This window comes from Ursus americanus, chromosome 22, assembly GCF_024610735.1.
Source record: "Ursus americanus isolate L20-20 chromosome 22, mUrsAme1.1.p, whole genome shotgun sequence".
NCBI classification, from domain to species: Eukaryota; Metazoa; Chordata; class Mammalia; order Carnivora; family Ursidae; genus Ursus; species Ursus americanus.
The window spans coordinates 43,950,773-43,976,132 of record NC_142148.1 but is presented as its reverse complement, the minus strand read 5'-3'; the positions used below and the strand labels follow the sequence as shown (position 1 = coordinate 43,976,132).

Sequence of the window (25,360 nt, the reverse complement as noted above, 5' to 3'; positions counted from 1 at the left end):
TAAACTGTGCAACCTCAGATATGACATAATCCCCAGAATCCCACTGGAGGAAGGATGCCGGTGATAGAGGGTGAGGATTTTTATGTAGACTGTGAACCTCCTGAATAGTGTGCAGACTTGTCTGTGCATGTCCATCCCACACTTCTTCCCTCCCTTCTCTCTACTGAGTCCTCAGAGCAGAGTTTCTCTCTTGGCTCACCCCGGGAAACTGCTGACAGGTTGCTGACAGGGAGCCCCTCTGCCCCAGGGGCAGCCAAAGCCCCTCATCCTTTGACTTTAGATGTTGCACAGTTGTTTCCACTTTCTAAGTGGGCTACAGCATGAAGGAGGTTGGGAAGCTCTGCTTTAGAGTCCTCTGTGTTCTAACCAGTATTAAGAACCTGTGACAGGGGCACCTGGGTTGCTCAGTCGTTAAGCATCTGTCTTCAGCTCAGGGCGTGATCCCAGAGTCCTGGGATCAGTTCCCATATCAGCCTCCTCCACTGGGAGCCTACCTCTTCCTCTCCCACTGCCCTGCTTGTGTTTCCTCTCTCACTGGCTGTCTATCTGTCAAGTAAATAAATAAATAATCTAAAAAAAAAAAAAAAAAAGAACCTGTGACAGGGGTAGCTGCACTGGCAGGCCTGGCTTATCTTAGCCTGTGGATTCCTTTTAATAAAGACAATGCACTTTTCAAGTTTCTGTAGCTTTGCCTTCTGATGATAATGATTTTTCATGTACCCATGTAACATTGTGTGAAATTCTTGTGAGGGATTATTTCCTTAATTCCTGTTTATTATAAATGGCCCTTTTTGAGTTTAAGAAAAATACAGATTACATCTGACTAAATATTTTAAGGGCAGAAAGAATGTTAAATCATTATAGAGAAGGTGGAAAAAAATACAGGCGTGATGAGTAGAGCGAGTTTAAAAACATGATATCTTTGGGTGATTTTTTTTTTAATTCTCAGTAAAAATGTCTTTAACATAGTTAACCACTTTGTTTTAAGGTAGTCATTCTTTCATTGTTTGAGTTTTAAGATATGATTTCATTACATGATTGTCAAGATTATTTGTCACCATAATTTGTCACGTTTGTTTTTTTTATTTAGGATAGGAATTTTAATAAGATAACAGCATTTCAGTTTAGTAGACATTAAGTTGAAATGTAAATGTACGTATGTTCTTTCCCACATATTATCCAAAGGCTGCAAGCTTGGAGTAGAAGAATAAGGAGAACCAAGATACTGGTTTTAAATTTCTTTTTACATTGTTTTGAAAGTATTATCTTCCTCATTTATTTCCATCATTTACTAAGTTAACAAACATCTACAAACGTGTACTTGGTAAGTACTGATTGGGCCATGTCTAGAGGATGTCCACAGGGACAAAACAAAGTGACCTTTGTTTATTTTTAATAGTCATTTTATTCTTATATTTAATGGTAACTTTATTATAAGAGGTTTAAAGTTTCCTAATAAATGATTTTACCTGTTTGTACAAACTACCTATTTGTAGCTGAGCTCATAGTAGGAAAGGGGAACTGTGGCTCCTGTACTCAGAAAGAGTTCAACACGTGTCATGATTTTTTTTGGCGTAATTATATTTCCAAATCTTTTAATGTTAAAATAAAGTTTCTTTAAGTCTTCTCTTCCAGGTGGTGGGGTAATGTGACCCCAGACCTTGCTCAGTGGCGAGGCAGGCCAGCCTGGGCCACGCGGCTGCCCATAGTAGGCCTTTCTTTTATCTTGGATCTTTCATCCAGCAGGTGCTACTTACAGCTTCTTATGGAGGGGCTGATGTTTGGGCAGCTGGGCAACCTAGGGAGAGTAAGCCCCGGAAAGGAAGGAAACATAAGGGAATTTCTGATTTCACTGCTAAAGTTTTTCTTCTATGAGAAATGAAGGCTCACAGGACACAAGTATCCCTTAGATTGATTCCGGGGTGGGGAGGCAAATTTTCCTCTCCCAATTATTTTAAAGCAGGCAAAAATTAGTTAAAATGAATAATCAGGAACAATTTTGGAGGGGAGAAGGTCACAAAAGACATTAATCCATCTGGGGAATGTGGACTACTAATTCAGTTGTCTTTGGGTGTTTATATACATACACACACATGTGCATGCTTGGATCAGGGGAAAACAGCAGAAGCTTGATGCATTTTGAAAGATGTAGAAATACTAACCTTTAGAGGTACTGAGATATGTATTTGTTAGCTGTATATAAGTGGGTATTTTTTTCAGAACTTGTTTCTGATTTTATAAAATAGTCTGTATTCACTGTGCAATATATAGTATACTTTAATATGCTGAAATTAAAAGTGATTCGTTGAGAACTTGTCTTCTTAATGCAGGTACCTCCAGTTGTATAAAAGTTAGTAAGAGAGTTGGACAAATCCAATACCGTGTAATTTTTTTGTATGGATTATGAAATATAAAGAATGATAAAGGGACTTCTTATTAATTTTTTTGGAAATGGTGGTGTTCGATATCTCAAAGATGAATTCTTTCAGACATAAAGTAGTTTATACTGATTCTATTCTTTGGATTCATCTAAAGGGAAAAGGATATAAAACTAAAGTCCCGTGGATTTGATTAGTGTAATATTGGATGTTAAAATACCTAAAATGATTTAAAAAATAATAAAATACCTAAAATGATGAAAAATGTCTATACATGCTTTTAGATTTATTTCAGTCATAAAATGAGGTTAAATTAGTTATAATGTATGTGAAAATATTTTTACTATTATAATCTCATGTCATGTCTCAAATTTGTTAAAAAGAGTTATTAGCTTGGTACTTCCATAGCTATATGCCATTGCTGTAACAAGCAAACAGTAACAGTAACCACCGTCCCATCTTGGTCAGGTGCAAGGCACAATCAGAAACAAATCTACCAAAAGATGTCATCTTTTATAATTTCTGGTTCTTTAATTTTAGTTGCTATTCGTACAACCAAATACATATGTGCTCAGTAAGAAACTGAACCATTCGTGGGGGTTACACTCACGAACCTAGTCATGTGTTCTTTTTTCTTTTTTTTTTTTTTAATGATTTTTTATTATATTACGTTAGTCACCATACAGTCATGTGTTCTTTTTTCTTCCAGACATCCCCCATTTGAGACCAAAGCCAGTGTACCTTACTACAACGCGAGATGATGAAAACATTTACAGTACAAAAATTCCATACATGGCAGCTCGTGTTGTTTTTATTAAATAGATTGTAACTTTCTTTTTCAAAAAAAGTATCTAACTACAACACAAAACACTAAAAATGGAGTTGATGTACTGCCCAAAATCATGCAGGTATGTCATTCATCTTATCTTTTATGTAGGTAAAAATATGCTAACACATACCAAAGTAATTGATTATTAGGGTTTTTGGTTCTTAAAGAATGTTGGTTATGGGGATTGGCTTTATTGGTGGGCTCTCTCTGTATTGCTGAGGTGTCAGAGGGAGCTCTGAGGTAGCACTTGCAGTGCTCCATTGAAATTGCCATGACAAGGCGATCTTGGGAGCCAGGGAGACATTTTGAGAAGGTGGCTGTTTTGTGCAGACTCCTGGCCCCCTCTTATTTTCCCTCCTTTGCTCAAGTACCAGTGACCTCAGAGCATAAGATCTGGTTGCCTTCACCAATCCCCAGCACCAAGAAGGCCCTCAGGAATCATGGAGGTGGGCCATGGGAAGGACCCGTGAGACTGCCAAGTGCCCTCTTGGGATCTCAGGGAAGGAGTGGAAGAGCATCTCAGGATTTCAGGATGCCGTGATGGAATCCCTGCAAGAAAAGGCTGTCTCTCTCGAAGGCCTTCAGTGAAGACCTCTTTCTGTGTGGGGCCGGTGGTGTATCTTCCCTCTCTTGCGATCCTCGGTCACAGGCAAATGGGGCTTTCCCAGCAGACTGAGTTGCTTAGGGACTTTGCACTGGGTGGAACAGAACCACTTGAGGAGATTGGAGAGCAGCTGCTTCATGGCAGGGACACGGTTTTATGCACAAAGTGTGGTCCACTTAGAGCAAGTTTGCTGATGCCCTGGAGTTCCCAGAAGCGTGACTAGGCCTAGGCCGGAGGAGTGACACACACCCGAGTGACAATGAGCATCTTCACAGAGAAGCACCGCTTTGATAAGAACTGACTGAAGAACTGGAGAAACTTAGTTTCAAAAAAGTCTGAGGGGAATATAATTGCAGTAAGAGCAACAAAAGAGTTACTGAAGATTTTAAGAGAAAGCTTTGGGGTGCCTGGTTGGCTCAGTCAGGTTAAGCATCTGCCTTTGGCTCAGGTCATGATCCCGGGGTCCTGAGATCAAGACCCGCATTGGGCTTCCTGCTTAGCGGTGGATCTGTATCTCCCACTTCCTCTCCCTCTGCCACTCCCCTTGCTTGTGCTTGCTCTCTTGCTCTCTCATCCTGTCAAATACTTTTTAAAAGTCCTTAAAAAATAAAAATAAAGCTTTAAAATACCTTAAATTTGGGGTGTCGGGGTGGCTCAATCGGTTAAGCGTCTGCCTTAAGCTCAGGTCATGATCCCAGGGTCCTGGAGTCAAGCCCGGCATCAGGCACTCTGCTCAGCAGGGAGTCTGTTTCTCCCTCTGCCTCTCACCCTGCTCGTGCCTTCTCTCTCTCTCTCAAATCAATAAAATCTTTAAAATAAAATTAAAAACTTTAAATTCATTAGTTTAAAAATTTAATAGGTAAACTGTAAACAGTAATGATCACTGCTGAGAACAAAATTGATTTTCCAAAGTAATATCTGACAACACTGAGGAAAAATTCAAAGAAATGGAAATCAGAAATGAATAAATAATATCTGAGGAGAGGTCTAGACCTACCTTGCAAGTATCATGAGGACAAAAGGAGAAAAAATCAGAAGTGATAATTGAACTAATGCAGAATTTACTTGAGCTGAAAAAAAGTCATGCCTTAGACTAACAAGGCCTTCGAGTCCCAGGGAGAGTTAGCTAAACAGACACAAACCTAAACATACATAAACCTATTGGACTTTAAGGAATTAAGAGAAAAATTACCAGAGTTCCAGAGAGAAACCACAAGTTCCTTCTAGAAAATGAGACAGAGTAGCATTGAATTTTGAATCTAATCTATAATCCTCAGAGCTGAAAGAACTGTCAGTTGGTCTGTCTTTCTCTTTCTCAGAACCTTGCTTCATATCACATATGTAAGCAGATGTCGGGTTGATTTAAGTCCTAAATTGATTTAAGGTTTAAGTATTAAACAAAATGATAAAGAATTTAGGAGACAATCTAGGGGAATATATACATTTGGGAAGTGGTAGACCACCTTAGGTAGAGATAAGACCCACAAGCCACAGAAAAAATGAGGTCCCACTTTACTTTACAAATTTGAAAAAGTTTGTATGTCAAAAGGTACAGTAAAGCCACACTCGGTCAACAGACTGTGGAAAGCATCTGTAACATCAGAGCTGTTAAAAGAGTTCATGCCTCTGATACATAGAGAGTGCTTACAAACTGATGAGAAGACAAACATCCAATTGAAAAACAGACAAAAGGAGATGAAAGAGAAGTTCACGGAAGAGAAAATAAAAATGACCCTGAATTTCACGGAGCCAGGGAACACCATTAGTTCTGGACCATGCTGAGAGACCTTTATTCACCCATCAGGTAGACAAAAATTTGTATGAAACCATATATAAGAAACGCAGTCACATTCTTTGATAAATTTTACATTGTATCTTGTGTGATTATTAAGTCAATTCAAAATAGTCTATTTAAAGGCTGTGACTTTTTCCTACCTGGTTTCAAAATTTCAGAAAACCGTCACTGAAAATAAGTTTCTTATTCTTGAAAAATACATTTGGGTAATGATAAGTAGCAAGAATAGCAGATTAACCACTGATTCAAGGTTCCAGTTCTTTTCCTTAGTTGGTCATTCATGCTTGTGAGTCATCTACTTTTATTATCTGGCTTTCTTAGTGTCATAAAGGTCTGACCTTCCAAATGAGTTTGGATGGTTGTATCATCCTAACAGAAGAAGACTCCATAACTCAAAGTGTCTTAAAGGTAAAAAAGAAATATTTTAATCTCATAAAGAAGCAGCTCATGGCAGGGCTGGCAGAGAATGTGGTTTATTCACACTCTCTCCATGATTCTGTACAGTTTTCCCTACTCTGCCCTTTCCCTCTGGCAGGTTTGTCTTCCACTTCCCACTGATTATAAGACGGCTGCCAGCAGCAGGGGCACTGCCTTCCTTGTTCATGTTCAGAGACAACCCAGATATTTCTGTAAAGCCCTTACCTTTTGTCTGAGTGGGACAACCTAGTTTACTTGTCTCTCCGGGAATAGTAACAAGGCGCTGACTGATTTGAAGCTGGCTATGTGAATGGCCCATTAACAGAACCGTTCCCTGGTCCTGTGGATGGGGCCAGCTTCCTGTGAGTCACCTGGGCCGCAGGGGAGGAAGCACACAGAGCCCTGGAGTTCCATTAGGGAGGGGGAATGGATTCTGGCAGACACCTGTCCAGCCCAGCGCTGCCACACCCTGCAGATGGCCATACCTAGAAATGGTCACTGCCATTGTATAGACTCTCAGTGGGCCTCACAGTGAGTTGTTATGGTAGTCTTCTAGTGCCACTGCAGCAAATTACAAACTTTCAGTGGCTTGAAACAATACATTTTATTACCTGGAAGTAATAAATTACTTAAATTAAATTACTCTGGAAGTCAGAAGTTCAAAATCAGTCTCAGTGTAGTAAAATCAAGGTGTTGGCAGGTGTGCAGCTCTGCCTTCTGGAGGCTCTAGAGGAGAATCCATTTTCTTGCCTTGTCCAGCTTCTAGAGGCTTCCTGCATTCCCTGGCTTGTGGCCCTTCATCATATCACCTTTTCTCCCTCTGTTTCCATCTTCCCATGGCCTTCTGTGTCTGATCCTCCTGTCTCCTTATGGATACTCATGATTACATGGGGACCACCCAGATAATCCAGGATAATCGCTCCCTCTCACACCTGAATTTAATCACACCTTCTAAATCCCATTTGCCGGGTAAGGTGAGATACTCAAAGGTTCTGGGGATTAGGGCATGGACATCTTTGGGGGGGGTCATTGTTCAGCTAATCAGCTGCCTCCTGTACTCCTGTTTGTGCCTCGCAGCTGTGTTTCCCGCCTCATCTCACATGTGTCTACTGTGTTTCTCTCTTCATTTGCATTGTACATGAGAAAAAGCAGCAATTTAAACAACTGAATATTAGATTCTGGAGACAGAGTTGCAGGAATAAAAGCACATATAATTTCATTTGTCTCCTGAAAGTTTTTGTTTGGAATTTGAAATTTAATATAATTTTGCCTATGTAAAGTGAATATTACTGCCTCAGTTGATCTGAAATCTGTTTTCAAAGAATATACTGCTCTTGTAAAAGCCCTTCAAAACAATATTTTAAGTGCTGTTTCCAAATGGAGTTTATACTTTTGCCCTTATTATTGTATTAAAGGTCTGTTTGAGGGTTTTTGTGTGTGTGTGTTTTTTCCCAAAGTGAATTTGCTTTGGGATCTACTAATACCTTTAACAGTATTTTTCACCAGGGAGGAGATGAATTAGTGCATCTTCTAGACTAAGTTTTCTTACCACTTGGAGAATCTGGTATAACAAATATTCATGGGAGAACGGAAGGACAGTTGCTCTTACATCCCCTATACTATGTTGACAGCAACAGCATAAACCTGAACAAACTGTACATTCTTGGTGCATCACTTCAGCTGAAAATGTGTTCGGTGAAGTATTATTTAGTCCTTAGTAATTCATTTTTGTATGAGATAGAAGTACTTCAGCATACATTAGAGAAAGTAGAGTGGTGATTTTAAAATTTCAGCAGTGACCATTTTTTAGCAGTTCTATCAGCATATTAATTGACATTAAAACCCATAAAAGCCCATTTGGGAATGAAAAAGAAAGCTTGAGATGGTTCAGTTTTGTGTATGACATTTGTATTTATTTGTCTGATAACCCTTAGTTATACTTTTATTAAGTCTCAGTGCACCATTCAATAGTGATTTGTGGGCTGTGGGTTTCCTGAAATTGTATTTCATGGAATGAGCAGTTAGAAAAAGTGAATCTGCACAGCCAAGGAAACCGTCAAAAAAACTAAGAGGCAGCCCACGGAATGGGAGACGATATTTGCAAATGACACTACAGATCAAAGACTGGTAACCAAGATCTACAAAGAACTTCTCAAACTCAATACACAAGAAACAAATAAACAAATCAAAAAATGGGCAGAAGATATGAACAGACACTTTTCCAATGAAGACATACAAATGGCTAACAGACACATGAAAAAATGTTCAACATCATTAGCCATCAGGGAAATTCAAATCAAAACCACACTGAGATACCACCTTACACCAGTTAGAATGGCAAAAATTGACAAGGCAATAAACAATTGTTGGAGAGGATGTGGAGAAAGGGGATCCCTCCTACATTGTTTTTGGGAATGCAAGTTGGTACAGGCACTTTGGAAAACAGTGTGGAGGTCCCTTAAAAAGTTAAAAAATGAGCTACCCTATGACCCAGCCATTGCCCCAGAGGGTATTTACCCCAAAGATACAGACATAGTGAAGAGAAGGGCCATATGCACCCCAATGTTCATAGCAGCATTGTCCACAATAGCTAAATCATGGAAGGAGCCGAGATGCCCTTCAACAGATTAAGAAGATGTGCTCCATATATACAATGGAATATTACTCAGCCATCAAAAAGAATGATTACACAAATTTTTGCAGCAACATGGACGGGACTGAAGGAGATAATGCTAAGTGAAATAAGTCAAGCAGAGAAAGATAATTCTCATATGGTTTCACTCATTCATGGAACATAAGAAGTAGGAAGATCGGTAGGAGAAGAAAGGGGAAAAGAAAGGGTGGGGGGAAACAAAAGGAATGAACCATGAGAGACTATGGACTCTGGGAAACAACCTGAGGTCTTCAGAGGGGAGGGGGGTGGGGGAATGGGATAAGCTGGTGATGGGTATTAAGGAGGGCTCGTATTGCATGGTACACTGGGTGTTATTCGCAAGGAATGAGTCATGGAACTTTACATCAAAAACTAGGGATGTACTGTATGGTGATTAACATAATAAAAATATTATTATTAAAAAAAAGAAAAAGAAGTTGTAATGACTTTCTTCCAGACTGTTGGTGGTGGCGTGGGGCAAGAGAGTGTGGTGGAGCTGGATGGCGGTGGGCCTGCAGAGCAGGACAAAAACCATTCCAACAGCAGCACCTTGTCTGACCGAAGACTCAGCAACTCCAGCCTTTGTAGGATTGAAGAAGAGCACTGCACCGTGTATGAAATGGTGCAGCGGATTCTCTTGTCAACGCGAGGTTATGTCAACTTTGTGAACGAAGTCTTTCGTCAGGTTAGTGTGTGTGTGTGTTATAAGTTCATGAAATTGAAGAGACTTTTGTTCTTGTTCTTTTGCTCATAGTACTGCAAGAAATACTATTGATGAGTTGGGCTACATTCCTGGACTGAATAATGATTCCTCTAATCCTGCTTTTAATTTGTCATGTGGAGTGTTGTGATTTTGTGTATGATTCTTTAAGATTTTGTTTTTGTAAAATTCCTACATGTGGAGGGGAAATTCTGTATATGAGCAAATCATTCCAAAAATACCCTCACGTGTCAGTAAGAAACTTGAAACCCAGAGGTAGGTGGGAAGAAAACTCTTGCTGAATACTCATGAACCAATGAACATGGCAAAGAGGAGCCCCAGGCTGGTGTTGTCCCAAGGGCCAGAGGGAGCTCTGTGGAGGCTCTGCAGATGGTTGTACTTTCCCTGCAAACACACATGGCATGAACGTGTGATTGAAGTATTTATGACGTAAGAGGAAATAGTTGGGTGGGGAGGGGAATAAGGGGAAAGCAAGGGATGACGCTGATACAGCACCCTGGTGGTGGACACTGTGGTGAGTGAAAAGGGAGGGGAAGTACAAACAAGAAAGCAGGTGCAAGTGAGGAAGAAGACGGCAGAGATAGATCAGAGGCCGGGCAACTATTAGCAGCCCTGAGCTACAACCGGGGCTGGTTCTGCCCCCCAGGGGCATTGTCCGGAGACATTTTTGGTCATCACAACTGGAAAGAGGGCAATGCTACTGGCATCTAGTGGGTAGTAGCCAGTGATTATGCTACAGGCATAGGACAGGGCCTGCGCTAGCCCACGACAGGGAACATCAGGCCCCAAATATTAGTAGTGCTGCTGTGGAGAAACTCTGATGGAGGAAGCAGAACCTGTGGTGCAGCGGAGAAGACAGCAGACCTGTGGTGTGGGCTGGAGCCACTGGCCACCTGCATCTTGGTACCAGTGCCCTGGGAGACAGAGCCTGGCTCTTTTGTGGGTATGTGCATGTGATGGGGACTAGCTGTTGAGTCTGGGCACACGCACAGAAGGTGAGGCCCCTGAATGGCAGAGACCTGTGATCCGTGGGGAGAAGGGGAGGAGCCCTGTGCACACACGTGACCGGTGCATGTGCAGCATGAAGAGCTTTTTGAGGAGGGGCAAGACTTCTAGATAGCAATTAACCCTTTCACTTCTGAGACTGTCATTAAGGAAAAATCAACCAAGAATGAAAGTTCCAGTGTAATCCACAGCAATCTGGAGGTTTTCACGTATTTTGTATTTTAGTGAATAAAAAGGTTGGACTTAAGAAAATATTAGTGTAATATTCTCACTCCCTGACTGTGTCTTCTCTGTCTCATTTCTTGGCCCCTTTTTTATTTGACCCCAGATTCCAAGAATTGACCAAGTCTGGGCTTGAGCCTTTTCTGCTGTAACTCCACACTTGCCTCCTTCGGGCTCAGAGCCAGCAGCCATGTGGCGTGAGACTCTCACTCAAGCTTTTTGTCTGGACCTTGCTTCTTGTTTGCACACTTGCCTTTTAAAATGCCCACTGGTGATCTTGTCTGACATTCTAGTGGTGTCTTAATGATGATGAGGCCAGAGCTTAGCTTATTTTCTTCCCTAACATCAGCTTCTCCTCATGACTTGACCACTTCTTTAACGGAACTCGTGTTCTTGTGTGCATATTAATTTCAGCCCTCCTGTGCTTCTCGTCTCCAGCTCCTCCAGTGAGCCATCACTGGACAAGCCATGCAGGGGGCTTTCTCACTCCTGCTCCCTCCTTTTCCTTTGGCCGTGGTTAGCAGCATGCTCCCTGGAGCCCCGCACCTGCTGTGTCATCCCTTTCTAGCCTATACTGTATATGTCATGCTGCCAAAACATTCTTTTATCATAATAGTCCATGACTTAAAAATCTACCCTAGTCTGTCCATTAACGTTGCCCTGTTGTGTTCCTGTTGTACCCACGGAAGGTACTTGATAACCATGTAATTTGAGTTGAAATCATCAAGGTCATATAATTGAGGATAGAGGTCATATTCTTTATAGAGTAAAGGACTAGGTAATAGTATTTCAGGCTTTGTTGATCACAGGGACTCTGTTACAGCTATTTAGCTCTGTCTTTGTAGTGAGAAAGGAGACATGGACAGCACATAACGAAGAAGCATGGCTGTGTTCCTGGGGAACTTTATTTATGAAACTCACTTCGCAGGCTGGATTTGGATGACAGGCCATACTTTGCAGGCTCTGATCTGTAGCAATGTTTTAAGCTCTTGGATGCCAGTGCTTAGTATAAGACTGGATATGATTCACAAAGCTTATAAATTTTGCACACAAGATAATGCTAAACTGATATGGTTTTGCCTTTATTGTGTAAATTGTTAATTTATTATATGGAAAGTTTTGTTTGCATCCATTATTGACATTGCACCGCTGGCAAGAGGGTGCTCTAAATTCTGCATTCAATTTTAGTCCTCACTCCAATCTACATTCAGTTCAGAAGTAGCTTGGGCCAAGGAGGTAACTGCAGACTACTTATGACCGAACTTCTGAGACATCTGTGTGCCGTGAAGCCAAAAAACATTTTATTTACACCTTCTCATTATTCTTTATCAAATCTAATTTGAAAGCACGTATGTGAAATTTAAACCGTAAATGTTGTGCATATTAAAATACTAAGTAGAGATTCTTGAAGGGGCATGGGTTTTAACATTGCATTCTATTGCCCTCTTGTGGTCAATGATGTATTGTTCTTTTTGGGGGGGCGGGATTTTTTTTTGTCTGTTCTTTTTTTTTTAAATTAATAATATATTTTTTATTCTATTATGTTAGTCACCATTAGTATATCCCTAGTTTTTGATGTAAAGTTCCATGACTCATTAGTTGCATATAACACCCAGTGCACCATGCAATATGTGCCCTCCTTAATACCCATTACCAACCTATCCCATTCCCCCACCCCCCTCCCCTCTGAAGCCCTCAGTTTGTTTCCCAGAGTCCATAGTCTCTCATGATTCATTCCCCCTTCTTTTTACCCCCCCTTTCTTCCCTTTCTTCTCCTACCGATCTTCCTGCTTCTTATGTTCCATAAATGAGTGAAACCATATGATAATTGTCTTTCTCTGTATTGTTCTTTTCAGGATGGCAAAATGTGACTTGTTTCCTAGTGATTTAGTTTTTAACTTTAAAGTGTTCAGAGACTATTTAATATTTAGGCCTAAAGGCCATTAAAGTTTAAAATGTACATTCAGGAAGCGCATGTTCTCAGTGAGGGAGGTAAGATGTGTGTGTATGCACCAGAGAACAGTGCATGATGGAAGAAGGTCAGACGTCCATGGGTGTGGTGTCGAAATAAATGCTGACAAGGGGCCCCGAGTGCAGAAAGTCTCGTGGCAGGGGCTAACTGTGCAAGTCTCCTTGGCCTGGGTGGTTTGGTAGGTTGCAGGCAGTGGAAATAGATGGTAAGTGAGGGGAGACGAGGTTCAGTGGTGCTCAGGGCAGCCTCAGTTTACTGCTGCCCCCAGCAGGCAGGCTAGCAGTGAGTGGTAGAAGCTTCAGGTGGGGCAGTTCTGGTCTCGGGGTCACTCCGCTGGAAACTTGTCTTCTTACCAGTGTTTTTCCGGACTACCCGTTGTGACCATTTGTAGGTCATGAAATCAACTTATCAAAAGCCAGTATTTTGGGGCGCTTGGGTGGCTCAGATGGTTAAGCATCTGCATTTGGCTCAGGTCATGATCTCCAGGTTCTGGGATCAAGCCCCACACTGGCCTCCCAGCTCAGTGAGGAGTCTGCTTCTCCCTCTCTCTCTCCCCCTGCTTGTGCTCTGTCTCTCTCTCCCAGATGAATAAATACAATCTTTAAAAAAAAGGCCAGTATTGTTTTAAAATAATGGAATAGAATAAAATAGGATGGACCGAAACATTTCAGAGTACACTGCATATTCTAAGGATTAGTATTTCTTTGTAAACATTCTAAAAGAACATTTATTATACAAATGCATATATGCTTCCGTAAAATGTCTTACTTAGGTTATGGGTCTGAAAAGTTCAAAGCACTGCTCTAAAGGTTATTTGTCGATTATGTTGTTTTGTTGGTGTTGGTTTTGTTTTAAAAAATAACTTTATTTTTAAAAAAGTGAATGTTCATTAGACAAATAGAATCTCAAGCCAATCACTCAAAATACTGCCATTAAGCAACCACTGTTGATGTTTGTAGAGTATCATTCCGGGTATTCCTATGTGTGTCTATTTGACTGCTGGCCTGGCTAGCTAGATAAGCAAATAAGAGCCTGGCAGAGAGGAGATGGGTAAGGCAGGATATAAACAGACAGAGAGCAGCCTGGCAGACAGACAGGAAGGCTTACAGATGAGCTGATAGACGTAAACAAACTGGCAGGCAGGCATAGAAGATTAGACAGGTGGGTGTAGACAGGCCAGCTGGCAGAGGTGGAAGTGAGCAGGGAGGTGTAGATGGACAGGTGCGTAGGTGCAGACAAACAGGCAGACAGACAGAGAATTTGGCAGGCAGTTAAAGATGGACAGGCAGCCAGCTAGCCATGGATGGGTGAAGGTAAAACCAGACAGAGGTTGACTGAGGTAAAGGCAGAGACAATGGGAGGGTATGTGGAGGAACCGGGGTGGTGGTGAGGGATTGACAGGTAACTTTATGACAATGGAATCTTTAATTCTAATGATGCTTTTGTGCATTTTTAACGAAGAGCTCTGAATTTTGTTTTATTTGAATTTGACAGAAGAAAAAATAAAGAGACACAGAATTGTAGAAATTCAAGTAAACATTTCCTTTAACACAAGAAATATTAATTACCAAAATATTTATCTATAATGAGAAGATTAAAATCACATTAAGGTGGTGGCATCAGTTTTTATCCCCATGGTGTAATTTTAGATAGCACTTATTGATTTCTTAAGAAATCTGAAGAAATTATTAGCCTGGTATTTTCTTCAGCCTCCTCTCCCCATCCACTTATTTCATTATATTATAAATTGTTAGGCTAAATTTACCCTTATTTGCAGTCAGTTTTGGAATTCTGATGTGCAGAGTTGTTCAGTCTTGGTTCTGAATTTAGCTACACTCTCCTCCTGGTGTCCTGAGTCCTAACATGCTTGCTTTGATGCACTTCTTGGATGGCCTTGTTTTGTCATTGAGTGGGTGTTTTCAAGAAGGTGTCTTGAGGCTCTAGTCCCTGAGTTCTTTTGTGATGAGGAATGTTTCCCTTTTGCTTTTCCACATGAAAAACAGTTTAACTGGGTATAATAATTTCAGATCAACCTTTCTTCCAATTAGGAATTTTCAAGTCAAAACTTTTCTAGAATTTTCAGTATGAATACCTTCAACATGTTTAAAGTAATAAAAGACAACTTGGAAATGTTTCCAGGAAACAAGAAATTATAACAAATGACTAAGCAGATTTGAATAATAAGGAAACAGAACTCCTAGAAATGAAAAAAAAAGTAATAATTGAAATAGTAAAGGAAAACCTTAGTGGGTGAGTTTAATAGCAGGTTAGGTACAGCTGAGGACTGAATAAACAGAATGACAGACCTGAAGAAATTATCCCAAGTGTCCCCCAGAGAGACAAAGATGAAAAATATGAGAGGTTGAGACATGGAGAATACGGTGAGAAGGTAGGAAACACATATTCCATTCTTTTCTAGCCTTATTTTTTTGATCTGCTGTTCTGCAAGTTACTGAGAATATCCTACTATAGCAGTGGATTGGTCTATTTTTTTTCAAAGTCTATCAGTATTTGCTATACACACACACACACACACACATATATATATATATATATATATATTTGAGGCAAAATTATTAGTTTCAGTATGGATTCACAAATGTCATATGTTCCTTTGAACTGATTCTTTCATCAGGAAGAATTTTTTCTCTTTAATAATGTTTTTATTTACTTATTTTTTTTTTTGGTCTCAATGTCAGTCTTGCCTATTCTTAATATAGCTCTACCAGTTTTCTTTTGGTTAGTGTTTGCATGGTGTATCTCTCTTTTTACTTTCAACCTCTCCATATCCGTATGATTTTGGTGTCCTCTTACAAATGGCATATAGTCTTTTAATAGTTATTAAAATCGAACCTTATAATTTCTCTTTTGATTGGAGCCTTATTCCCTTTACAGTTGACATAACAACTACTGTAATGGTGTATAAGTTCACTATCTAACTTTCTGCTTTCTAATTGTTTTGCTAATTGTATTGAATTCTCTTAGGCTGGTTGTTTTTAGCATCCCGTTTTTCTCCTCTAGCTTAGTATTTTTACACTCATTTGTAATATTTTAATTGTTAGCATCCCTAACTTAAAATCTAGCATTAATTTCAACTTTTACCCTGTAAGTATGCACTCCAGTTCCATTTATTCCTTCTCAGTTCATATGCCCCTGCTATGTACAGATTTGCCTCAACTCACAATGCAGTTTTGTCCTGATAAACCCATCAGAAGTTGAAAATATAGCAAGTCAGAAATGCATTTAATACACCTACCCTACCAAACATCATAGCTAAGCCTCACCTACCCTGATCATGCTCAGAACATTTACTTTAGCCTACAAGTTGGGCGATCTCATCTAACACAAAGCCTAGCTTATAATAAAGTGTTAAATATCTCATGTAATTTATTGGATACCATAATGGAAGAGAAAAAGAGAATGGTTATATGGGTACAAAATGGTAGTAAGTGTATCAGTTGTTTATCCTTGTGATCCCAGGGCTGACTGAGAGCTGTAGCCACTGCCACCGCCCAGTGCCACAAGAGAGTGTCATACTACATATCCCTAGCCCAGGAAAAGATCAAAATTCAAAGTACAGTTTCTACTGAATATGCATGACTTTCGCATTGTCATAACGTTGAAAACTTCTGAGTTGAACTGTCCTAAGTAGAGGACCATGTGTATTTGAATTCCATATTATGAATATATTATTTATATGTGTACACATATATTATCTCTTTCATATCTATTATTTTACCCAGTTTTATTCCTTTATATATATTCATATATATATTATCCAATTAGAGTTATCCAAATAATTACCTGTTTATTGCATTTTTATCTCTTCCTAAATCTCTGATCCAGAATTATTTTCCTTCTGCCTAAAGAATAACTTTCAGTATTTCCCTTAGGTCAGATCTCCTGGTAAAAGTTTTTCTCATTTCTGTATCTGAAAATTTCTGTATTTTGCTTTTGTTTTTGAAGTGCAGTTTTTCTGGATATTGAATTCTACATGGGCAGCTGTTCTCTCTTTGCACATTGAATATTTGTCACATTGTCTTTGAGAAGTCATGTGAGGTCATGTGGTTGCTCCTTTGGAGGAAATGTCTTTTTTTTTCCTCTGGAAGCTTGTAAGATTTTCTGATTGTTCTTGGTTTTCAGCAGTTTTACTGTAAGGTACTCTGTATTTCCCTGCTTGTGTTTGTGATTCTTGAGTCTGTGGATTGACATCTTTTACCAATTTTGGCAAAATTCTCAGGCATTCTCTCCTCAAATATCATTTCTGCCCTTTTTGCTAATCTTCTTTCCTTGTGCCTCTGCAGCCATGTATAGGAGCAGCTTGTCACTGTGTTCTTTCTCTTGCCTTCCTTTCTGAGTTAGCCGTCCTTTCATCTCACCGTGCTTCACTCTGAGTGTTTCCTTTGGATTTTTGATCCTGTTTTTAGCCATGTCCATTCTGTTGTCAATCCATACCCACTGAGTTTTTAATTTTGGTTATTTTATTTTTCACTTCCATTTACATTTCTTTTTGAAACTTTCTTTATCTGGATCTCCTATGTGTTTAAATTATTGTCTGGTTTTTATTGTGGTGTTGTTAATGTTGACTTCTCATATTTCTGATTTTTAATGAATATGCTACATATCATATTAACCAGACATTTTGTACAAATCATTTGGGATTTACTGTGACCTTATTTTCCTACAGAGAAAATTTCTATTTGCTTCTTAGGAGGAGGATAACATGATATACCTTTGATTTTGGATTAGGATTACCTCATTGTCTACATTTGTCCAAACTCATCACATGGTCCACTTAACATTTGTGCATTTCATGATTTATAAATTTTATGTAAAGTACCATAAAGAAATTTTGAACTCTAAGGAAGTGATATGCATGTTAAAATGTTTAGGGATGAAATGTACTGATGTTTGCAGATTTCTTTGAAATGCATCAAAAATAAAATGGGTTGAAAGAAGGGTAAATGGGGTGGATTGATAGGTATGTGGTAAGCAAATCTAGCAAATGCTAATGGTAGAATCTAGGTGGCAGTATATGGGTATTCACTTTAAAGTATTTCTACTTTATTGTATATGTGAAAATATTTGTAATACAATTTGGAACAACATTAGAGTGGAACAGCATTGTACTTTGTCATACTCTGCTTTGTCCTTGTTGATCTTTCTTGAGATACAAGTCACAATATTTGTTACATTGATATGTTACCTTCTTGTTATAACACAGACTCCTCTATTCTGGAATTTGATGTGACATCGATGGAAATATATATATTGCATGAATCCGTGTTACACTGAAGTCTGCCTGTAATTGGATCCTGTAGTGTGAACATTAAGGACAGTATTAAATCTCTGAATCTTGAGATTTCAAGACCTAGAATCATCACTAACTTACTTTGTAACCTTGGGAAAATATCTCTTGTGTTCTGAGCCTCAGCTTAATTTTTCATCTATGGAATGAAAACACTTCTGTAGTATTGAGTTCCTCTCCTTTGTGTTTACCCCTCAGAAATATTCCTTAGAGCTAATACTCAAAAGGCAAATACATTTCTCCTTCACCTTTTTGTTTATATGTTTGGAATCTTACATTAAATCAGAAGTCTTACATGCATATGTGTAAAGAGAGTCTGTAATGTTCAAAAGTTCATGGGGTGCTGTGTGGCTCAGTCGGCTAAAGTCTGACTCTTGGTTTTGGCTCAGGCAGTGATCTCAGCATCATGGTATTGAGCCCCATGTCAGGCTCTGTGCTCAGTGCTGGAGTCTGCTTGCTCTCTCCCGCATCCTCTGCCCTTCCCCTGCTGGGCACATGCTCTCTCTCTCTCTCTCTCTCTCTCTCAAATAAATGTGAAAAATCAGAAAAAAGAAAGTCCACATAAATGTGCACAATGCTACAGCTGGCCAGAGGCTCTCTCTAATGTGTTTTCTGAGAGCCACATTCACCAGCATACCAGTGAGTACAGAACACCTGGGTACAGTCTTTACTCATTGGTATGCTGGTGAATGTTGGCTCCCAGAAAGGGATGGTAAGGTGGAAGGGAGGGGCGAAAAAAGAAGGAAGGAAGAGAAAGACGAAGGGGAAGAAAAAAGAAAGGCTCCAATTATTAGCATTTGCCAACTTCTGTGGTGTAAATAATCCTTCCGTCACCAGCACGACATCCCTGCACATGGAGTTAGGCGGAGGTGTGACAGTTGGCTGCAGCTGGCTGCAGTAGTATGTCTGTTGTCTTATACTCAATTTCTAATTCATTGGGTTGTATAACTGTTATTGTTTATATAGTCAATTAAAGTATCTGTGTAGGTGTGCATGTTGGCTATTTTTGTGAAAAAAATATTCAGAATACAGAAGTTATTTTTAAATTGTGTGACATTTTCTGGCCTAACTGAAAATGCCTTTTTTCTTCAGCAAGTTTGGTGTGCACAAAAATATCTGGCTCCGTATGTTTCAGAGGAAAGTCTAAACTTGGTGGTGGTGATTAGAAATGTCTGTTATGTGTCTGTTACAGTGATCTGACAGGTGTGGAGTTAAAGGGAGTCTTCTCTTTTTATTTTAGGCGTTTTTGTTGCCTTCCTGTGACATAGCTGTAACAAGGAAGGTAGTTCAAATGTACAGAAAGTGGATCCTCCAGGACAAACCTGTGTTCATGGAAGAGCCAGATAAAAAAGAAGCTGCCCTAGAAGATGCTGAAAAGTTAGGATTTTCAGAGACTGACAGCAAAGAGGTAATACGTTGTCGCTTGTTTCAGTTGGGAGTACACATATTTTAGCAAAGTCTACCCGATCGGGCGAGGGTGCCAGTCAGTGGGGCAGAGGCCGGCGGGGCTCTTTTATCATAGCTGCTGCTCTCCAGTTGCTGAGTTCCGTGAGGACCTGTTTCAGTGAGGCTGCTTCTGGGCTGTCTTCAGGATCATTGGTCACCTCCTTACCCTCAGGCTAGGTCCGGCTGTGCATGGCAGCTTCGTCATTCACTGTGGCGGCAGAGTTTTTTTATGAGCCATCGTATGTTCACACGTCTGCATATGAGACTAAAAATGTCACTGCCGTGTTGGTATTGACATGTTTAAACTAATAGCATTTGAGAAACTAAATTTAGAATGTTTTGGCAGTCTTGTCTTGTGCAGTGGCCTGTCCAGAGCAGTTGAAAGGACTAACCCAATAATGAGTACTATCTCCTCTCTTAAGAAGCCTCACTTCAGGGCTGGGTGCTGTCCTCAGAGTGAGTGCTGTTGGAATGGAACTTTTCGTCCTGGTTAGGTAAAGCTAGAGGCTGGATAAATCTAAAATGACACAGTGGGATCTCTTCCTGAAACAAAATATCTGTTATATTTATATTTCTGGCATGCTGTTTTGAAATCTAGTCTGAGAAATTATTTTTTTTTAAGATTTTTATTTATTTATGTGACAGAGAGACAGCCAGCGAGAGAGGGAACATAGCAGGGGAGTGGGAGAGGAAGAAGCAGGCTCCCAGCGGAGGAGCCTGATGTGGGACTCGATCCCGGAACACCGGGATCATTCCCTGAGCCGAAGGCAGACGCTTAAGGACTGCGCTACCCAGGCGCCCCTGAGAAATTATTTCTAAAAGTGGGTGTTGCAGCAATTAACAACAAACATTTAAAACTATTTGTAATCAAAGGCATATCACTTTTAAATATCTGTATTAATTCCATAATTTTTGATTTTTTAATATTGGTGACATCATTTTAATAACTGGTCATGAGGTCAAAATGAATAGATAAGAAAATGGAATTTATCACACATTTTAAAGGTCTGATTTAGAGACTCATTCAGTCACTGGACCTGTGTTTATTTCTTCAGCACATACTAAACACTGGGCACTGTTTGAGGTGCTGGAGGTGGTGAACAAAATGGAAAAAAGACTCGCCCTTCTAAAACCTATGTTCTCATGAATTTTGGTGAGTGTAAGGAATTAAATATGTGAACATGTACTTCTTCCCCCTCCGTTAACTGGTTTTTATCTTCCAAAGACCTCAACTGACGGTTCTCGTCATAAGCGATCTTCCAGTTGGGGACGAACATACTCCTTCACGAGTGCAGTGAGCAGAGGATGTGTGACGGAAGAAGAAAATAAGAACGTGAAAGCCGGGGCTCAGGCTATGCTGCAGGTACGTGGCTGGCTGGAAACATAAAGACCTCCAGTTGGAGTCCATTTGAACATTTTGTTTATTGTGATAGCATCATTAAAGTATGGTGATATTTGTATCTACCTGTCAGTAAACAGCTCTTAAGTTCTCATTCTGAGTTTTCTTCCTGACTGCTCATCTTCAGTTTGTAAAGATTCTTTTCTAGTCGAAGGAGACCTATGAGCTGGTTGCAGGTTTTTGAGAGGGATTATTATGCAGTGAACATGAAATGACCGAGATCCAAATCTTAAAAAGTATCTCCTGAACACCTATGGGGAGTTAGTCCGTCATCTGGACTCTGATTTGCAAGACAAGCATGGTGATTATATAATCCCATAAAGAATATTCTTCTTAAAAATTGCCTGTTTGATGATAAATGCTCTACTTTTTAAATCTTTATCTGTATGAATATATAAAATAGAACCAGTGCCATTTGGGAACATTGGAAAGAACAACTTTGGCTGATCACTTAATCTTCCCAGACCTCAGGATTTTACCTCAAAAATGGAGATTGGGAGATTGATTACCTCTTGGCTCCCATCTAGGTGGAAGGTTGTTAGGACTCTAAGCGAAAACACAGAATGCCTCTTTTTCCCCTGCTCCCTGGTGCCCACCCTCTACCCCATATCCACCTGAGGTAGCATAGGCATAGCTTGCCTGTTGCCCAGTTTTCAATGACATGCTTTTGTCATCCGTCTCTCAGTAGGATTTCTCGTCATGGTATCCTTTTTGCTTTCAGGTTCATTAGAAGTTTAATACTCTGTAACTATTGAATTTTCTCATTTTTCAGTGAAAATCAGCAAATAATTTGAAATCAACTTTAAACAAAATGAAGATGATTTTACTTGAGTAGCTTCAAAGAATTCCGGTGCCAGTTGTTAGGAAAATCTGTGCCCTCACCAGAGAAGTGCATGCCGGAGTCCCTAGCCTATGTCCCTTGGTATTCCTTGTCCTCCAAGTGGATTGCCATATGCCATCCTCAGCCATCCCACTGCCCGTATCTCCCTAGGTTCAGGAGAGTGTTAATTTGTTTTCTGAAAGGATAAGTTACATCGACTTGGCCAAACCAAGAGAAAATATTTTCCACTTGATTGTAGCACAACAGTGTTCAAAAATGTTTAGTTTGGATTATAATAGCTGTTTTTGTTCTCTTTGTATCCAGTATCTTTGGTCCTTTCCTTGGTTCATTAGGAAAAAGTGGCCAAGGACAGGTTGAATAAGCTAGTACTCTTCTCCAGTTGCTGTTGAGAGGTACAATTTGGACGTATTAATTTCTTTCTTATTTTTACCTTAACCAGTACTGACATGGTAGTAAGTAATATTCATGGAGTTGGCATTTTGATCTTTTTTTAAAAAGAAAATGAACAGAGTATATAATATATGAAGACTCCTCACTTTTACTTGGGAATATGCAAAGTTTCAAATTCACAATTCATGGAGTTGGCATTTTGATCTTTTTTAAAAAAGAAAATGAAAGGAGTATATAATATATGAAGACTCCTCACTTTTACTTGGGACTATGCAAAGTTTCAAATTCACATCAAGAAACCAAATACCTTGAGTGAAAGATCTGTCTTGCAGCAGATCTTCTATGCCATACATCTTCCAAAAACATGGCCGTGAGGGGCACCTGGGTGGCTCAGTCGGTTAAGCCTCTGACTCTTGATCTCTCAGCTCAGGTCTTGATCTCAGTCAGGGTAGTAAAAAAATAAAATGGCCACTAAAATTATACTAAAACTGCTATAGTTGTTTAGTCAAAAAGTTCTTTGTTTTCCTTTTTCCCACTTGAAAGCTAGTAAAGTCTTCACAATTGCTGTTATCATCTGTTACCAATTATTACAGTGCTTATTTAGTAATTCTTTCTAGAAAAGTAGACCCTGAAACCTTTTTAATCTTGCACAAGATAATCTTAGAGGCTGTCAATATTTAAATCACCCACTTGACTTTTGAGCATGTTTATTTTAATTTCTTCAGTCAGTTTGTGCATCTATTTTAAGATGTTGTGTTCATAGATTTCATTCACAGGTGAGCCAGAGAATTCTGTTTGTTCCCAGATCCTTTGAATTTGTACTGCTGAACTCAAGGGAGACTTAAGAAGGCATAGGATCTAGGTAGATGGTACCCATCCACCTTCATCACCAGACTGACAACTCAGTCTCCTAAACTGAAGGGTCACTGGTGTCATCTGTGTCAGTAGTAACACAGTGTTAACTTTACTGTAGTGCCCCTAAGCAGTCACTTACGACTACATAACAGGCCACATCTGTGCGTCTCACAATTTTCTACTGAAACACCCCTGAAAGGAAAGGACAGTGAACTTGTACCCTAAAGGTCTGAGGTAGACTGTAGAGCTGTTGGCTGATCATCTAAATTTTTTTAAATCTGTTTTTATCTCAAGAATTCACTTAGGTTTTATATCCTACTGCCTAATATAGTTCTCCTATTAAAAGAATATGCACCTGGAAGCTATGTACTGTTGACCATGTGGCCTTGCCGGTTTCCTGCCTCCCTACATCTACTAGAGATCTGCGCCTGTCTTGGGTGGTGCTGGCCGTGCTTTCTACCTGCAAAGTTCATGTGCTGGGAGATTCCACAACAATCAGATGGTTTTTCCCAGCCACTATCTGACCACTGCTCCTCTTCCTCTCCCCGTCCCCAACCCCAAAATTTCTCACCCAGAAGCAGTGATCGTATCTTACTGTTTTCCCCTTTTCTTCTGAGGTAATGTAAAAAGAAGTCTTCAGAACCTTTTCTGATTCATAAATTTTCTACAGTTGCACTATTAATATGTATTAATAATTTTTTTCTAGGAAAGGTCTTTCAAGTGTGTCAGGTGATTCTAAGAGAAGCATTTTAAAAAATCTTGAGTGTGTGTTGGTACCACTTGCCTTAGTTGAAATAACTCAAAGGTGATTGTTTAGTAGAGGGAAATTAATATCATTATCTTTAAGAAAAACTTGTTCAGATTTATGTGTTTCATTCCATTTACATGTTTAATGTAAAATTTGTTGATTTCAAGGTATTTTTGACAAATGCAGTAAACGTCTTTTTGTTGGAACCATGTCCTGAAGTTCCCATGCTCTTAAAAGAACAAATTGATGCCTGTAAAGCTGTTTTGATTATTTTTAGGTCCATGATAATAGAGCTTACAATGAATAAAAAGACATGGTAAGTTTATTTCAAATTAATTAATACTGTAAAACAGATGTTTCTGTTTTTCAACATAATAATTAAAATGTCAAAGCCTCCACTTACTAATGGCTTTACAAAGTGAACAGTAAGATGATAATCAATCTTCTGTAACAGTTTCTGTGAATTATGAAGAAGGTAAGTATCCAGTACTTTGATAGTTTATTTTTATTATTGGCTTTAAAAATGTTACTGAATGAAAAGTAGTCATATTACTTAATAGTAGATTTTTCCATTTTAAATTGTCATCAGACTGCTTTGTGGAAAAGCAACGTAACTGGTGTTTTATATCATTTCTCATAAGCCCAGGAGAGGTTGTTAATTGCTCTGAAATGCTGTTAACTGATTTTTATGCTTCAAATTTGAAGCTTTAAATTCACTTTGGAAAACCAATTATCTTAAATGACAGACTGTCAGAATGACTGAATAATAGTACCGTCAAACATATAGTGGCGTCATGAAAATGTGCTTATGCAAAATGTTTTCATTTTGTCCTTTGTTTTTGTTTGGTGTCTCTGTGTTATAATACCCCTGAAAGTACACAGTGCTGTGGGTTTTTCCCATGCCCTCGTCCCATGATGAGCACATCACTCCAGCTTAGGAGGTGCTTTCAGACGTTCTCAGCAACAGAGACCTCAGAGCCACTCTGTAACCCTCTTTCTTCATGCCCCTCAGTTCTGGGTGTAAAATTCCTCTCCAGCCTGTCCTTTACGTGTTCCTCCCACCCATCGCTGCCCTGGGGCGGCCTGGCTGGGTCAGCCCTGCTGTCAGTGGGCTTTGGCTTGGGGCCACTGCAGACCAGCTCTGGTGGCCACTTCCCTCATGGAAGTCCTCAGTGGGGCCCCGTTACCACGCCTGTGTTCTGGATGCTTTTTCTGGATGTCCTTGAGTCAGCACTAAAGGGAAAGCTCTGTGTGCACCTGGTGGAAAGCATAGAAATGAGGTGGGACTGACCTGGCAGGGGCCCCTGGGGCTGTGGAGTCCAGCCTTTTCCTTTCTCCCATGAAGGGAGGGTGGGTCCAAAGGAATCCCATCAGGTAGCAAGTTCACTGGTACAGAAACCACAGGAATCAAAATGATTATTTTAGGATATAAATTCCAGGGGCGCCTGGGTGGATCAGTCCTTGGGCATCTGCCTTCGGCTCAGGGCATGATCCCGGTGTTCAGGGATCAACCCCCTCATCAGGCTCCTCTGATGGGAGCCTGCTTCTTCCTCTCCCACTCCCCCTGCTTGTGTTCCTCTCTCGCTGGCTGTCTCTCTCTCTCTCTCTCTCTCTCTCTCTCTCTCTGTCAAATAAATAAATAAAATCTTTATTAAAAAAAAGAAGTAGAATAGTTGTTGTACAGAGAGTTTTGTCTTCTCCCCAGTTACAGCCAGGACTAGCTGCAGACACCAGAGGATTTTGAATCAGTAGCTTTGCTCATGATAATAGCTGATTT

At 39.9% G+C, this 25,360-nt stretch overlaps 1 protein-coding gene across 1 annotated transcript in view; it reads left to right on the top strand.

Annotated features, from left to right (window-relative positions):
- LOC123800328 (ral GTPase-activating protein subunit alpha-2-like) overlaps nt 1–24,873 on the top strand; it is a 64,445-nt gene extending 39,572 nt beyond the window's left edge. Inside the window, exons 7-13 of the mRNA XM_087853879.1 lie at nt 1,186–1,324; nt 3,088–3,286; nt 9,134–9,361; nt 19,145–19,312; nt 20,576–20,713; nt 23,751–23,899; nt 24,621–24,873. Coding sequence (XP_087710005.1) covers nt 3,281–3,286; nt 9,134–9,361; nt 19,145–19,312; nt 20,576–20,713; nt 23,751–23,899; nt 24,621–24,873 — 942 coding nt within the window. The 5' untranslated portion in view covers nt 1,186–1,324; nt 3,088–3,280. The remainder of the gene's footprint in view (nt 1–1,185; nt 1,325–3,087; nt 3,287–9,133; nt 9,362–19,144; nt 19,313–20,575; nt 20,714–23,750; nt 23,900–24,620) is intronic.
- The last annotated feature ends 487 nt before the right edge of the window (nt 24,874–25,360 follow it).